General features: G+C 40.8%; 1 protein-coding gene across 2 annotated transcripts in view; it reads right to left on the bottom strand.

Moving 5' to 3' along the window:
• Positions 1-1,520: 1,520 nt before the first annotated feature.
• Positions 1,521-18,041, bottom strand: part of LOC139424254 (cytochrome P450 3A27-like) — a 59,535-nt gene continuing 43,014 nt past the window's right edge. The window contains exons 2-13 of one of the 2 annotated variants that reach the window (XM_071175938.1): positions 16,826-16,919; positions 16,407-16,459; positions 14,863-14,962; positions 14,523-14,636; positions 10,293-10,381; positions 7,240-7,388; positions 6,948-7,075; positions 6,120-6,198; positions 5,335-5,495; positions 4,716-4,942; positions 4,427-4,589; positions 1,521-2,522 (exon numbers count right to left, since the gene is read on the bottom strand). In XM_071175938.1, the coding sequence (XP_071032039.1) occupies positions 2,397-2,522; positions 4,427-4,589; positions 4,716-4,942; positions 5,335-5,495; positions 6,120-6,198; positions 6,948-7,075; positions 7,240-7,388; positions 10,293-10,381; positions 14,523-14,636; positions 14,863-14,962; positions 16,407-16,459; positions 16,826-16,919 (1,483 nt within the window). In that variant the 3' untranslated portion in view covers positions 1,521-2,396. The remainder of the gene's footprint in view (positions 2,523-4,426; positions 4,590-4,715; positions 4,943-5,334; positions 5,496-6,119; positions 6,199-6,947; positions 7,076-7,239; positions 7,389-10,292; positions 10,382-14,522; positions 14,637-14,862; positions 14,963-16,406; positions 16,460-16,825; positions 16,920-18,041) is intronic. The other variant, XM_071175939.1, reaches the window with a different exon arrangement.

Below are 18,041 nucleotides of genomic sequence, written 5' to 3'. Positions count from 1 at the left end.
ACACTCAATTAGTATTTGGAAACATTGCCATTAAATTGTTTAACTTGCGTCAAACGTTTCGGGTAGCGTTCCACAAGCTTCCCACAATAAGTTGGGTGAATTTTGGCCCTTTCCTCCTGACAGAGCTGGTGTAACTGAGTCAGGTTTGTAGGCCTCTTTGCTCGCAGACACTTTTTCAGTTCTGCCCACAAATTTTCTATGGGATTGAGGTCAGGGCTTTGTGATGGCCACTCCAACACCTTGACTTTGTTGTCCATTTTGTCACAACTTTGGAAGTATGCTTGGGGTCATTGTCCATTTGGAAGACCCATTTGCGACCAAGCTTTAACTTTGTGACTGATGTCTTGAGATGTTGCTTCAATATATCCACATAATTTTCCTGCTTCATGATGCCATCTATTTTGTGAAGGGAACCAGTCCCTCCTGCAGCAAAGGATCCCCACAACCTGATGCTGTCACCCCCCGTGCTTCACGGTTGGGGTGGTGTTCTTCGGCTTGCAAGCCTCCCCCTTTTTCCTCCAAACATAACGATGGTGATTATGGCCAAACAGTTCTATTTCTGTTTCATCTGACCTGAGGACATTTCTCCAAAAAGTACAATCTTTGTCCCCATGTGCAGTTGCAAACCGTAGTCTGGCTTTTTTATGGCGGTTTTGGAGCAGTGGCTTCTTCCTTGCTGAGCGGCCTTTCAGGTTATGTCGATATAGGACTCGTTTTACTGTGGATATAGATACTTTTGTACCTGTTTCCTCCAGCATCTTCACATGGTCCTTTGCTGTTGTTCTGTGATTGATTTGCACTTTTCGCACCAAAGTACATTCATCTCTAGGAGACAGAGCGGGTCTCCTTCCTGAGCGGTATGACGGCTGAGTGGTCCCATGGTGTTTATACTTGCGTAAAATTGTTTGTACAGATGAACGTGGTACCTTCAGGTGTTTGGAAATTGCTCCCAAGGATGAACCAGACTTTTGGAGGGCTACATTTCTTTTCTGACGTCTTGGCTGATTTCTTTTGATTTTCCCATGATGTCAAGCAAAGAGACACTGAGTTTGAAGGTAGGCCTTGAAATACATCCACAGGTACACCTACAATTGACTCAAATTATGTCAATTAGCCTATCAGAAGCTTCTAAAGCCATGACATTTTCTGGAATTTTCCAATGTGTTTAAAGGCACAGTTAACTTAGCGTATGTAAAATTCTGACCCACTGGAATTGTGATATGTGATAGGAAAAATTGTGTCATGCACAAAGTAGATGTCCTAACTGACTTGCCAAAACTATAGTTTGTTAACAAGAAATTTGTGGAGCGGTTGAAAAACTAGTTTTAATGACTCCAACCTAAGTGTATTTAAACTTGTGTTGTGTGCCTCCAATCAAGTTGATTTGTGAATTTTCCTAAGAGATTGGTTTAGATGAAGACATTTGAATTCAACACTGAGCTTCAACCAACATGCCTACAGTAGACTATCATCTATAATGTTTTGTCTTATGAATGTTAATGAATACACAGACGACCTTGTTCATTAGTGTGATGATTTTATTGGTTTGTGATGATTAAAGTGAAAACCAAGCAGCTGCAGGGATCATCTCAACAGACAGTAAAGATTCTATTTTGGAATGATTGGACAGCAGAACACCCAGAGGAACAGAATGAGAGTACAGTTCTAGAGAACACCAGCTAGAGTTCTACATTCTAGGAGAATTCCAGCCACACAGTAGTGTGCAGGATCCATACATGACATCATGCCATGGTGTCTAACTTTAACAAGACATGTACCTCTAATGCATCCATAGTATTACTATCTCTCTTTTATCTGATGGAAATGGGTTTCTGAGTCCTACTCAAACCAAGCATGAGACTGAGACCAGCATTCAATCCCAGCGCTTTGTAAGCTATGTGACATTTTAAATGTAATTTCTGATTGAACTGACTGAACTGAACATTCATTGTGTGTGTGACTGTTTGAGGTTGTGGACAGGTGTCTTTTATACTGATAACAAGTTCAAACAGGTGCTATTAATACAGGTAACGAGTGGAGGACAGAGGAGCCTCTTAAAGAAGAAGTTACAGGTCTGTGAGAGCCAGAAATCTTGCTTGTTTGTAGGTGACCAAATACTTATTTTCCACCATCATTTGCAAATAAATTCATAAAAAATCCTACAATGTGATTTTCTGGATTTTTTTTCTCATTTTGTCTGTCATAGTTGAAGTGTACCTATGATGAAAATTACAGGCCTCTCGTCTTTTTAATTGGGAGAACTTGCACAATTGGTGGCTGACTAAATACTTTTTTGCCCCACTGTATATGGTAGGGTTCTCCAGGGTAGGGTAGGGTGGGGGGCTCTAGGGTAGGGTGGGGTGCTCTAGGGTAGGGTGGGGTGCTCCTGCATTCGGTCACGTTGTTGGACTCTTCAGAGAGGTGGCGGTGGTGTTGCTAAGGGTGTTGCTACGGGGCTCCAGCCTCAGTTTGATTGGTCGTTTTGGCATCAGCAAACCCTGGTTGTCAATCTCCAAAGGGATCTATAGAGAATAACAGGAAGTGTTAAAACAGGCGGTGACCATGTTAAAACAGGCGGTGACCATGTTAAATCATGTCCATGTTAAAACAGGTGGTGACCATGTTAACAGGTCCATGTTAAAACAGGTCCATGTTAAAACAGGTGGTGACCATGTTAAAACAGGTGGTGACCATGTTAACACAGGTGGTGACCATGTTAAAACAGACGGTGACCATGTTAAAACAGGTCCATGTTAAAACAGGTGGTGACCATGTTAAAACAGGCGGTGACCATGTTAAAACAGGTGGTGACCATGTTAAAACAGGTGGTGACCATGTTAACAGGTCCATGCTAAAACAGGTGGTGACCATGTTAACAGGTCCATGTTAAAACAGGTGGTGACCATGTTAACAGGTCCATGTTAAAACAGGTGGTGACCATGTTAAAACAGGTGGTGACCATGTTAACACAGGTGGCGACCATGTTAAAACAGACGGTGACCATGTTAAAACAGGTCCATGTTAAAACAGGTGGTGACCATGTTAACACATTCATGTTAAAACAGGCGGTGACCATGTTAAAAGAGGTGGTGACCATGTTAAAACAGGTGGTGACCATGTTAACAGGTCCATGCTAAAACAGGCGGTGACCATGTTAAAACAGGTGGTGAACATGTTAACAAATCCATGTTAAAACAGGTGGTGACCATGTTAAAACAGGTGGTGACCATGTCAAAACAGGAAGTGACCATGTTAACAGGTCCATGCTAAAACAGGTGGTGACCATGTCAAAACAGGTGGTGACCATGTTAAAACAGGTGGTGACCATGTTAACAGGTCCATGTTAAAACAGGCGGTGACCATGTTAACAGGTCCATGTTAAAACAGGCGGTGACCATGTTAAAACAGGTGGTGACCATGTTAAACAGGTGGTGACCATGTTAAAACAGACGGTGACCATGTTAAAACAGACGGTGACCATGTTAAAACAGACGGTCACCATGTTAACAGGTCCATGTTAAAACAGGCGGTGACCATGTTAAAACAGGTGGTGACCATGTTAAACAGGTGGTGACCATGTTAAAACAGACGGTGACCATGTTAAAACAGGTGCTGACCATGTTAAAACAGACGGTGACCATGTTAAAACAGGTCCATGTTAAAACAGGTAGTGACCATGTTAAAACAGGTCCATGTTAAAACAGGCGGTGACCATGTGAACACATCCATGTTAAAACAGGTGGTGACCATGTTAAAACAGGTGGTGATCATGTTAAAACAGGTGGTGACCATGTTAACACAGGTAGTGGCCATGTTAAAACAGGTGGTGACCATGTTAAAACAGGATGTGACCATGTTAAAACAGGTGGTGACCATGTTAAAACAGGTGGTGACCATGTTAAAACAGGTGGTGACCATGTTAAAACAGGTGGTGACCATGTTAAAACAGGTGGTGACCATGTTAACACAGGTAGTGGCCATGTTAAAACAGGTGGTGACCATGTTAAAACAGGATGTGACCATGTTAAAACAGGTGGTGTCCATGTTAAAACAGGAAGTGACCATGTTAAAACAGGTGGTGACCATGTTAAAACAGGTGGTGACCATGTTAAAACAGGTGGTGACCATGTTAAAACAGACCATGTTGAACAGGAGGAGACCATGTTGAACAGGAGGTGACCATGTTGAACAGGAGGTGACCATGTTGAACAGGTGATGACCATGTTATAACAGGTCCATGTTAAAACAGGTGGTGACCATGTTAAAACAGGTGGTGACCATGTTAAAACAGGTGGTGACCATGTTAAAACAGGTGGTGACCATGTTAAAACAGGTGCCTACCACGTTAAAACAGGTGCTGACCAGGCTGAAACAGATACTGATTTTTGATGATGTCATATTCTGTCTGCTCAGGTGAGCGTCTCACCTCGGTCTCGTCGCAGACGGAGAAAGTGAAACTCTGGAGGATCTCGACCATGGCCAGTTTGATCATTATCAGGGCGAAGCGCATCCCGATACAGTTCCTGGGCCCCGCCCCAAATGGCATGTACGTGTACGGATCAATAGGCTCCTTGTTCTCCTTACTGAACCTGGACAGGGGGAGGGCAGACACATTACACATTGTATCGTAGTTGATTTGTGGTTGTGTTATTGTTGTACTGTGGTTGTATTAAGGTTGTGTCATGGTTAGATTGTGGTTACGGTGCGGTCAGTACCTCTCTGGTTTGAACTCCTCAGGGTCGGACCAGATCTCTGGGTCACGGTGGAGGGTCCACGTGGGAACCAGGACAACGCAGTCTTTGGGGATGACGATGCCGTTGATCTCCACCGTCTTCTTGGCGACCCTCTCCAGTCGCGGGGCGATGGGGTACAGTCTCAGAGACTCGTTCAACACACAGTCCAAATAGTCCATCTGCATCAGAGCTTCGTACTGGATTGGAGCCTGCACCATGGTTACATACAAATCAGAACCTCACCACATCTGTTGGAGAACACAGTATCTATTTCCTCCTGCAGTTTGGTCATGGTGTGGGGGTTACCTTGTTGGGGAACACAGTATCTATCTCCTCCTGCAATTTGGTCATGGTGTGGGGGTTACTTTGTTGGGGAACACAGTATCTTTCTCCTCCCGCAGTTTGGTCATGGTGTGGGGGTTACCTTGTTGGGGAACACAGTATCTATCTCTTCCTGCAGTTTGGTCATGGTGTGGGGGTTACCTTGTTGGGGAACACAGTATCTACCTCCTCCTGCAGTTTGGTCATGGTGTGGGGGTTACCTTGTTGGGGAACACAGTATCTACCTCCTCCTGGAGTTTGGTCATGGTGTGGGGGTTACCTTATTGGGGAACACAGTATCTATCTCCTCCTGCAGTTTGGTCATGGTGTGGGGATTGGTTGCCAGGTTATAGGCCAGGAAACTCATAGTAGTGCTGCTGGTCTCGTAGCCACCGAAGATGAATATAATGGCCTGAGACAAGATCTCATGATCAGTCAGTCCTATGGAGGGAGAGAGAGAGGAGAGGAGGGAGGAGGAGAGAGAATATGTTTGTAGCAGGTGTGTGTTTGTAACAGGTGTGTGTTTGAAACAGTAATTTACAGGTGTGTGTTTGTAACAGGTGTGTGTTAGTAACAGTAATTTACAGGTGTGTGTTTGTAACAGTAGTTTCCAGGTGTGTGTTTGTAACAGTAATTTACAGGTGTGTGTTTGTAACAGTAGTTTCCAGGTGTGTGTTTGTAACAGTAGTTTCCAGGTGTGTGTTTGTAACAGTAGTTTCCAGGTGTGTGTTTGTAACAGTAGTTTCCAGGTGTGTGTTTGTAACAGTAGTTTACAGGTGTGTGTTTGTAACAGTAGTTTACAGGTGTGTGTTGGTAACAATAGTTTCCAGGTGTGTGTTTGTAACAGTAGTTTACAGGTGTGTGATTGTAACAGTAGTTTACAGGTGTGCGTTTGTAACAGTAGTTTCCAGGTGTGTGTTTGTAACAGTAGTTTCCAGGTGTGTGTTTGTAACAGTAGTTTCCAGGTGTGTGTTTGTAACAGTAGTTTCCAGGTGTGTGTTTGTAACAGTAGTTTCCAGGTGTGTGTTTGTAACAGTAGTTTACAGGTGTTTGTTCGGCAGGTACCTTTAGACTGTTCCTCTCCTGTCTTTGTGTCGTTGCCTTTCTGAGAGTCGATCATCAGCTGTAAGAAATCCACCCGACTCTGCGAGCAGAATGAAATTAGGTCAAATATGTCCAATCACAGCCAACACAATAAGATTCTAATGGATCTGGTCCAATCACAACCAACACAATCAGATTCTAATGGATCTGGTCCAATCACAACCAACACAATCAGATTCTAATGGATCTGGTCCAATCACAACCAACACAATCAGATTCTAATGGATCTGGTCCAATCACAACCAACACAATCAGATTCTAATGGATCTGATTCCAATCACAACCAACTCAATCAGATTCTAATGGATCTGGTCCAATCACAACCAACACAATCAGATTCTAATGGATCTGGTCCAATCACAACCAACACAATCAGATTCTAATGGATCTGATTCCAATCACAACCAACTCAATAAGATTCTAATGGATCTGGTCCAATCACAACCAACACAATCAGATTCTAATGGATCTGATTCCAATCACAACCAACACAATCAGATTCTAATGGATCTGATTCCAATCACAACCAACTCAATAAGATTCTAATGGGTCTGGTCCAATCACAACCAACTCAATCAGATTCTAATGGATCTCGTCCAATAATAATAATCAACACAAACAGATTGTAATATGAATGAAGATATTTGGGTCCCAGTAATAGTGTTTTTCAATTCCGACATGATATCGATTTGGACATTCCATATTGGTGAAGAATATTACAGTACAAATATAAATGTACAGATGAAAATATCAACATAACAATCAAATATAAATATAAAACATGTTTACGGTAGAGTTCCCAGTGTCACGTCCAGATTTGATCTTAGCCAGCGAGGTGTAAAAGAAGTCCAACACCGCAGTCGGGAAGAAAGAAAACTTCATCTTCTCCAAGATAGGACCAGTGAAGGGAAAAAACACTGCAGAACGAGAGGAGGGGAGGAGGAGGAGGGGAGGGAAGAAGAGAGGAAGAGAGGAGGACGGGAGAGGAGGAGAGGAGTTGAGGACGGGAGAGGAGAGGAAAGTTTTATAAAAAGGTACACACGATTATAAAGAACAACTTTGTGTCTGTGTGTGGTCTCACAGATTAGGAGGAACAGTGGGTTGAACAGGTTAAACTTGAACATCTTCTTGACGTTGGAGACGAAGGGGTCTGAAGGGTTGTTCAGAGAGTCAATGTCCACACTGAAGGCTGTGCTGGTGACCACGTCCATGCTGTAGGGCCCAAAGAACCTGCAACACAACCAGAATTACACACCTACTGACCATACAACTAGTGACCACAACTAGAGACCACAACTAGTCACCACCAACTACTGACCACCAACCACACAACCACTGACCACACAACCACTGACCACACAACTAGAGACCACAACTACTGACCACAACTACACAACTACTGACCGCAACTACTGACCACACAACTACTGACCACACAACTACTGACCACACAACTACGGACCACAACCACAAAACTAACGACCACAAAACTACAGACCACACAACTACCGACCACACAACTACCGACCACACAACTACAGACCACACAACTACAGACCACAAAACTACCGACAACACAACTACGGACCACACAACTACTGACCACAACTGCACAATGACTGACCACAACTATTGACCGCAACTACTGACCACACAACTACTGACCACACAACCACTGGCAACAACTGCTGACCACACAACTGCTGACCACACAACTAAAACAAATCAAATGTATTTGTCACACAACTTGCCAGCTGCAACAGAGCCTGGACTCGAACCAGGATCTCTAGTGGCACTGTGATGCTTTAGACCACTTGGGAGGCTCCGGGTGACTGGAGTCTTTGACAAGTTTTGGGGCTCTGACAACGCCTAGTATATAGGTCCTGGATGACACTGTTGAAGTCGGAAGCCAAGCCAAATACATTTAAACTCAGTTTTTCACAATTCTTGACATTTAATCCTTAATTTTGTCCCTGTCTTGGGTCAGTTAGGATCACCACTTTATTTTAAGAATGTGAAATGTCAGAATAATAGTATAGAGAATTATTTATTTCAGCTTTATTTCATTCATCACATTCACAGTGGGTCAGAAGTTTACATACACTAAATTAATATTTGGTAGCATTGCCTTTAAATTGTTTAACTTGGGTCAAACGTGTTGGGGTAGCCTTCCACAAGTTTCCAACAATAAGTTGGGTGAATGTTGGCCCATTCCTCCTGACAGAGCTGGTGTAACTGAGTCAGGTTTGTAGGCCTCCTTGCTCGCACACGCTTTTTCAGTTCTGCCAACACATTTTCTATATGATTGAGGTCGTGGCTTTGTCATGGCCACTCGTGTACCTTGACTTTGTTGTCCTTAAGCCATTTTGCCACAACTTTGGAAGTATGCTTGGGGTCAATGTCCGTTTGGAAGACCCATTTGCGACCAAGCTTTAACTTCCTGACTGATGTCTTGAGATGTTGCTTCAATATATCCACATAATTTTCGTGCCTCATGATGCCATCTATTTTGTGAAGTGCACCAGTCCCTCCTGCAGCAAAGCACCCCCCACAACATGATGCTGCCACCCCCCGTGCTTCACGGTTGGGATGGTGTTCTTCGGCTTGCAAGCCTCCCCCTTTTTCCTAACCGACTTGCCAAAACTATAGCTTGTTAACAAGAAATTTGTGGACTGGTTGAAAAGCGACCATGACTCCTACCTAAGTGTATGTAAACTTCCGACTTCAACTGTAGGTCCTGGATGGCAGGACCTACAGCTACTTTGTCTTGCTCACATTAAGGGAGAGGTTGTTGTCTTGGCACCACACTGCCAGGTCTCTGACTTCCTCCCTATAGGCTGTCTCATCGTTGTCGGTGATCAGGCCTTCCACTGTCTTCTCATCAGCAAACTTAATGATGGTGTTGGAGTCGTGCCTGGTCATGCAGTCGTGGGTGAACTGGGAGGGTCTAAGCACAAACCCATGCGGGGCCCCCGTGGAGAGGATCAGCGTGGCGGATGTGTTGTTACCTACCCTTACCACCTGGGGGCGGCCCATCAGGAAGTCCAGGATCCAGTTGCAGAGGGAGGTGTTTAGTCCCAGGGTTCTTAGCTTAGTGATGAGCTTTGTGGGCACTATGGTGTTGAACGCTGAGCAGTAGTCAATGAACAGCATTCTCACATAGGTGTTCCTTTTGTCCATGTGGGAAAACACAGTGTGGAGTGCAATCGAGATTGCATCATCTGTGGATCAGTTGGGGCGGTATGTGAATTGGAGTGGGTGTAGTGTTTCCGAGATGATGGTGTTGATGTGAGCCACGGCCAGCCTTTCAAAGCACTTCATGGTTACCAAAGTGAGTGCTATGGATCTGTTGGCGCAGAATGCTAGTCATGTAGGCAGGTTACGTTCGTTTTCATGGGCACAGGGACTATGGCGGTCTGCTTGAAACATGTAGGCATTACAGACTCGGACAGGGAGAGGTTGAAAATGTCAGTGAAGACACTTGCCAGTTGGTCAGGACATGCTCTGAGTACACATCCTGGTAATCCGTCCTGCCCTGCGGTTGACTGGTAGATATTAGATCAAACGGATTTAAGTTAAAGTCCCCGGCCACACCGCTCATGGCCTTATTTTTGTATATTTTTATTTGACCTTTAATTAACTAGGCAAGTCAGTTAAGATTACATTTTATTTGACCTTTAATTAACAGGTCAGTTAAGATTACATTTTTATTTTCAATGATACTGTCCCTTATACAGCTTATCATGAGGTGCTCTACCTCAGGCCAAGAGTGTGGTCGGGGGCGTCGGGTTGTGGTGGTAAATAGACTGCTACGATACTATTGGTCGGGGGCGTCGGGTTGTGGTGGTAAATAGACTGCTACGATACTATTGGTCGGGGGCGTCGGGTTGTGGTGGTAAATAGACTGCTACGATACTATTGGTGAAATCTTGGTAGATAGTGTGGTCTACAGCTTATCATGAGGTACTCTACCTCAGGCCAAGAGTGTGCAAAGCTGTTATCAAGGCAATGGGTGGCTATATGTGTGTGTGTGTGTGTGTGTGTGTGTGTGTGTGTGTGTGTGTGTGTGTGTGTATTATAATCAAGACTCAGAGTTGTAAGGTGAAAAGCCAGAGGTTAGGAATCAGGACTCACTCCTTCACTTCGATGGTCTGGTCTTTATCTGCCTGCTTCTTCATTCCATTCAGCAGGTTAGCAGAGTGCTGCTTCATGATACCAAACATCTAGAGGAGAGAGATAGAGGTAGAGAGAGAGAGAGAGGTAGACAGACAGCAGTAGAGAGGTAGAGAGAGAGAGAGAGGTAGTGAGACAGCAGTAGAGAGGTAGAGAGAGAGAGAGAGAGAGGTAGAGAGACAGCAGTAGAGAGCAGTAGAGAGGTAGAGAGAGAGAGAGAGGTAGAGAGACAGCAGTAGAGAGTTAGAGAGAGAGAGAGAGGAGAGACAGCAGTAGAGAGCAGTAGAGAGGTAGAGAGAGGTAGAGAGACAGCAGTAGAGAGGTAGAGAGAGAGAGAGAGAGAGAGAGAGAGAGAGAGAGACAACAGTAGAGAGCAGTAGAGAGGTAGAGAGAGAGATAGGTAGAGATACAGCAGTAGAGAGCAGTAGAGAGGTAGAGAGAGAGAGGTAGAGAGAGAGACAGCAGTAGAGAGCAGTAGAGAGGTAGAGAGAGAGAGAGAGGTAGAGAGACAGCAGTAGAGAGGTAGAGAGAGAGAGAGAGAGAGAGAGAGAGAGAGAGAGAGAGAGACAGCAGTAGAGAGCAGTAGAGAGGTAGAGAGAGAGAGAGAGGTAGAGAGACAGCAGTAGAGAGGTAGAGAGAGAGAGAGAGAGGTAGAGACAGCAGTAGAGAGCAGTAGAGAGGTAGAGAGAGGTAGAGAGACAGCAGTAGAGAGTTAGAGAGGTAGCGAGAGGGGGAGAGAGAGAGAGGTAGAGACAGCAGTAGAGAGGTAGAGAGAGAGAGAAGTAGAGATACAGCAGTAGAGAGCAGTAGAGAGGTAGAGAGAGAGAGGTAGAGAGACAGCAGTAGAGAGCAGTAGAGGTAGAGAAAGAGAGAGAGGTAGAGATACAGCAGTAGAGAGGTAGAGAGAGAGAGGTAGAGAGAGAGGTAGAGAGACATCAGTAGAGAGCAGTAGAGAGGTAGACAGAGAAAGAGGTAGAGAGAGATGGAAAGATATAATTAAAAACAGAGAAAACTAGATTCCAACTCCATGCAAATGCCCATGATTTTGGATTGAGATGTTTGACGAGCAGGTGTCCACATACTTTTGTTGATTTCGTGTATATACTGCAGACAGACCGACCATTTGGAAATTGCTTCCAAGGATGAACCAGACTTTTGGAGGGCTACATTTTTTTTTCTGAGGTCTTGGCCGATTTCTTTTGATTTTCCCATGATGTCAAGCAAAGAGACACTGAGTTTGAAGGAAGGCCTTGAAATACATCCACAGGTACACCACCAATTTACTCAAATGATGTCAATTAGCCTATCAGAAGCTTCTAAAGCCATGACAGAATTTTCTGGAATATTCCAAACTTAAAGGCACAGTCAACTTAGTGTGTGTGAACTTCTGACCCACTGGAATTGTGATATAGTGAATTATAAGTGAAATAATCTGTCTGTAAACAATTGTTGGAAAAATGTACTTTTGTCATTCACAAAGTAGATGTCCTCACCGACGATTCTATCAACATAATGTACATGATGTCTATACATCCCATCACATTAGGGGAGGCAGGTAACCTAGTGGCTAGGACGGGAAGGTTGCTTTATCGAATCCCCGAACTGACAAGGTAAAAACCATTTGTTCTACCCCTGAAAAGGGCAGTTAACCCACTGTTCCTAGACCAGTTAACCCACTGTTCCTAGACCAGTTAACCCACTGTTCCTAGACCAGTTAACCCACTGTTCCTAGACCAGTTAACCCACTGTTCCTAGACCAGTTAACCCACTGTTCCTAGACCTGTTAACCCACTGTTCCTAGACCAGTTAACCCACTGTTCCTAGACCAGTTAACCCACTGTTCCTAGACCAGTTAACCCACTGTTCCTAGACCAGTTAACCCACTGTTCCTAGACCAGTTAACCCACTGTTCCTAGACCAGTTAACCCACTGTTCCTAGACCAGTTAACCCACTGTTCCTAGACCAGTTCACCCACTGTTCCTAGACCAGTTAACCCCACTGTTCCTAGACCAGTTAACCCACTGTTCCTAGGCCGTCATTGTAAATAAGAATTTGTTTGTAACTGAATTGCCTAGTTAAATAAAGGTAAAATCCATTTTAAAAAGATATCCTTTTATATTATATTTTATACTCAAGACTTCGACGTTGCTCATCCTAATATTTCTATATTTCTTAATTCCATTATTTTACTTTTTAGACTTGTGTGTATTGTTGTGTCTTGTTTGATATTACTGCACTGTTGGAGCCAGGAACAGAAACATGTCACTACACCCATAACTGCTAAATATGTGTTTGTGACTAATACAATTTGATTTGATTTAGGTTTGAGTTCATAACAAGCGATAACGAGTTAATAGTTTATAACAAGTTATAAAGAGTTTATAACAAGCTATAATGAGTTAATAGAGTTTAAAACAAGCTATAAAGAGTTTATAAAGAGTTTATAACAAGCTAAAAAGAGTTTATAAAGAGTTTATAACAAGCTATAATGAGTTTATAAAGAGTTTATAACGAGCTATAATGAGTTAGTTCATAACAAGCTAAAATTAGTTTAAATAGAGTTTATAACAAGCGATAACGAGTTAATAGTTTATAACAAGTTATAAAGAGTTTAAAACAAGCTATAATGAGTTAATAAAGAGTTTATAACAAGCTATAATTAATTTATAAAGAGTTTATAACAAGCTATAATGAGATTATAAAGAGTTTATAACAAGCTATAAAGAGTTAGTTTATAACAAGCTATAATGAGTTAATAAAGAGTTTATAACAAGCTATAATGAGATTATAAAGAGTTTATAACAAGCTATAATAAGTTAATAAAGAGTTTATAACAAGCTATAATGAGTTTATAAAGAGTTTATAACAAGCTATAATGAGTTTAGAAAGAGTTTATAACGAGCTATAATGAGTTAGTTTATAACAAGCTATAATGAGTAAGTAAAGAGTTTATAACAAGCTATAATGAGTTTATAAAGAGTTTATAATGAGCTATAATGAGTTAGTTTATAACAAGCTATAATGAGTTAGTTTCTAACAAGCTATAATGAGTTAATAGTTTATAACAAGCTATAATGAGTTAGGAAAGAGTTTATAACAAGCTATAATGAGTTAGTAAAAAGTTTATAACAAGCTATACTGAGTTAATAGTTTATAACAAGCTATAATGAGTTAATAGTTTATAACAAGCTATAATGAGTTAATAGTTTATAACAAGCTATAATGAGTTAGGAAAGAGTTTATAACAAGCTATAATGAGTTAATAGTTTATAACAAGCTATAATGAGTTAGGAAAGAGTTTATAACAAGCTATAATGAGTTAATAGTTTATAACAAGCTATAATGAGTTAATAGTTTATAACAAGCTATAATGAGTTAGTAAAGAGTTTATAACAAGCTATAAAGAGTTTATAACGAGCTAAAATGAGTTAGAGAGTTTATAACAAGTTAAATTGAGTTAGTAAAGAGTTTATAACGAGCTATAATGAGTTAATAGTTTATAACAAGCTATAAAGAGTTTATAACAAGCTATAATGAGTTAGTAAACAGTTTATAACAAGCTATAATGAGTTAGTAAACAGTTTATAACAAGCTATAATGAGTTAGTAAACAGTTTATAACAAGCTATAATGAGTTAGTAAACAGTTTATAACAAGCTATAATGAGTTAGTAAACAGTTTATAACAAGCTATAATGAGTTAATAGAGAGTTTATAACAAGCTATAATTAATTTATAAAGAGTTTATAACAAGCTAAAATTAGTTTATAAAGAGTTTACATCAAGCTATAATGAGTTTGAGGAGTTTATAATAAGCTATGAGTTAGTAAAGAGTTCATAACAAGCTATAAGTTGTTTATATAAAGCTATAATGAGTTAATAAAGTGTTTATAACAAGCTATAAAGTGTTTCTAACGAGCTATAATGAGTTAATTAAGTGTTTATAACGAGCTATAATGAGTTAATTAAGTGTTTAACGAGCTATAATGAGTTAATTAAGTGTTTATAACAAGCTATAATGAGTTAATTAAGTGTTTATAACAAGCTATAATGAGTTTATAGAGTTTATAACAAGCTATAATGAGTTAATGAAGAGTTATAACATATATAACATATAACATATATAACATATATAATGAGTTTATAACAAGTTGATAAACATAGAAAGGGAGAGATGGACGGATGGTTCTACCTCTTTCAGTCGTCCAGAGGTAAAGGAAGGTGAGAGGACACTGCGGATCCGTCTCCATGTATCGTCCTCGGCAATGGACACCGCGTCAAACAGCTCACCGTTCAGAATGATGTTCTTAAACAACAGTTGTATTAATTATATGATTTAATAATGATCACAGTATTTACATAATATTCACACTACTTTAAAATGTATGAATAATGAATGCCACAAAAAATGAATAAATAATATCAGTCATAATGTTAGGATTATAATTATTCAGATTATTATTAGGGGTGTGTGTATGTGTGTGTATGCGTGTGCGTGTGTGTGTGTGTGTGTGTGTGTGTGTGTGTCTCACCCTGCGGTTGGTAAAGATGTTGTAACACTCTTTAATCAGGACGGTCTTGATCATGCTTTTGTCCATGATACACAGAACAGGCTGCCTCCCATCATAGATCCTTCACAGAGGAGAAACACACACCTGGCTTTATGGTACACAGAACAGACTGCCTCCCATCATAGATGCTTCACAGATCCTCCCGTCATAGATCCTTCACAGAGGCATTTCATTAAGTTACAGCCTTATTCTAAAATGGATTAAATAAAATAAAAAAATCATAAATCTACACACAATACCCCATAATGACATCACAATACCCCATAATGACATCACAATACCCCATAACGAGAAGAGAAAAACAGAAATACCTTAGTTAAATAAGTATTCAGACCGTTTGCTAAGAGACTGAAAATTGAGCTCAGGTGCATTTTGTTTCTATTGGTCATGCTTGAGATGTTTCTCCAACTTGATTGGAGTACACCTGTGGTAAATTCCATTGATTGGACATGATTTGGAAAGGCAAACACCTGTCTTTTTAAGGTTCCACAGTTGACAGAGCATGTCAGAGCAAACGCCAAGCCATGAGGTCGAAGATGGCAGAACCTTCCAGGAGGAGAACCATATCTACAGCACTCCACCAATCAGGCCTTTATGGTAGAGTGGCCAGACGGAAGCCACTCCTCAGTAAAAAGGCACATGACAGCCCGCTTGGAGTTTGTCAAAAGGTAACTAAAGACTCTCAGACAATGAGAAACAAGATTCTCTGGTCAGATGAAATCAAGATTAAACTCTTTGGCCTGAATGCCAAGGTTCACGTCTGGATGAAACATGGCACCATCCCTACGGTGAAGCATGGTGGTGGCAGCATCATTATGTTGGGATGTTTTCAGCGGCAGGGACTGGCAGACTAGTCAGGATTGAGGGAAAGATGAACAGAGCAAAGTTTAGAGAGATCCATGATGAAAGTCTGCTCAAGACCTCAGACTGGAGTGAAAACAAACAGGTTTTGCTTTGTCATTATGGGGTATTGTGATGTCATAATGGAGTATTGTGTGAGTAGATTGATGAGGAAAAAAACGATTAAATCCATTTTAGAATAAGGCTATAATGTAAATAAATGTGGAAGAAAGTGAAGGTTGTCTGGATGCACCTACAATCCTACATGATAAACAGAACAGACTGCCTCCCATCATAGATCCTTCACAGAGGAGAAACACACCTGGCTTTAACCACTATATATCCACCTACATGGTACACAGAACAGACTGCCTCCCATCATAGATCCTTCACAGAGGAGAAACACACCTGGCTTTAACCACTATATATCCACCTACATGGTACACAGAACAGACTGCCTCCCATCATAGATCCTTCACAGAGTAGAAACACAGACACACATTTAACCACCTCATATAAAACTACAAAGAAAACAGTAGTCGAGTTGTTGTTGATATTATTACTATCATTCCTCATTATTACATGGCAGCTCCAGCAGGTGATGAATTGAAAAAGCATAGTACAGTTGTAAGTCATCCTAGTACGGTACAGCCAACTGAACTCACCCCCAGATTCTCCCGTACTTCTGATAGCACTCTGTGTCAAAGTTAGTGATGCCCTGTAGAGAGAGAGAGAGAGAGAGAGAGAGAGAGAGAGAGAGAGAGAGAGAGAGAGAGAGAGAGAGAGAGAGAGAGAGAAAATAGCTGATTCATGCCCTAGGAGGTCGTGTAGGTGTGTCCTACAGCTGAACAGAGAACACACCTGAAACAGGTGAGGGTTGAGGAGGGTTTGTTATTTTATATGGTCCCCAGGGTCAATAACACAACTTCTAGACTGATCATGTCTCAAATTACCTAGTATTTATCTATTGTTAAAACAACCGGCTAGTCCTCTTTTTCCTTCTCAATTCATTGTATTACATAGGAGAACAATAACACTGTTGTTTAAAATATGAGAGAGATATTTATTCTGAATGGGTACTAACCTTTCTATACCCCATCATTGTACCAAAGTAAGGTAGGGGTTTGGGACCAGGGATACCCATCTTAGTGAATACACCATAGGGCCAGTACCCGTACCTGTATACACACACACACACATACACACACACACACACACACACACACACACACACACACACACACACACACACACACACACACACACACACACACACACACACTGTAAATAGTAATATGTTCTAGAGAAGTCAGATTAAGTAAAATATCTGTAAATAACCAAGTGTTTCTGTATATAACCATGTTATTCAGTGTATAACCATGTTATTCTGTATATAGCCATGTTATTCTGTATATAGCCATGTTATTCTGTATATAGCCATGTTATTCTGTACATAACCATGTTATTCTGTACATACCTATTTTATTCTGTATATAACCATGTTATTCTGTATCTAGCCATGTTATTCTGTATTTAACCATGTTATTCTGTATATAGCCATGTTATTCTGTATATAGCCATGTTATTCTGTACATAACCATGTTATTCTGTACATACCTATTTTATTCTGTATATAACCATGTTATTCTGTATATAGCCATGTTATTCTCTATATATAGCCATGTTATTCTGTATATAGCCAGGTTATTCAGTATATAACCATGTTATTCTGTATATAGCCATGTTATTCTCTATATATAGCCATGTTATTCTGTATATAGCCAGGTTATTCAGTTTATAACCATGTTCTTTAGTATATAGCCATGTTATTGCGTATATAACCATGTTAATCTCTAAATAACCATGCTATTCTGTGTATAACCATGTTATTCAGTTTTTAGCCATGTTATTCTGTATAAAACCATGTTATTGCGTATATAACCATGTTAATCTCTAAATAACCATGCTATTCTGTGTATAACCATGTTATTCAGTTTTTAGCCATGTTATTCTGTATAAAACCATGTTATTGCGTATATAACCATGTTCATCTCTAAATAACCATGCTATTCTGTGTATAACCATGTTATTCAGTTTTTAGCCATGTTATTCTGTATAAAACCATGTTATTGCGTATATAACCATGTTAATCTGTACATAACCATGTTATTCTGTATATAGCCATGTTACTCTCTATATAAACATGTTATTCTGTATACAACCATGTTATTCTGTTTTTAGGCATGTTATTCTGTATATAACCATGTTAATCTCTAAATTACCATGCTATTCTGTGTATA

Source organism: Oncorhynchus clarkii, chromosome 13 (genome assembly GCF_045791955.1).
Source record: "Oncorhynchus clarkii lewisi isolate Uvic-CL-2024 chromosome 13, UVic_Ocla_1.0, whole genome shotgun sequence".
Lineage (NCBI taxonomy): Eukaryota > Metazoa > Chordata > Actinopteri > Salmoniformes > Salmonidae > Oncorhynchus > Oncorhynchus clarkii.
The sequence above is the reverse complement of the archived record's forward strand: the minus strand, read 5'-3'. Positions and strand labels throughout refer to the sequence as shown.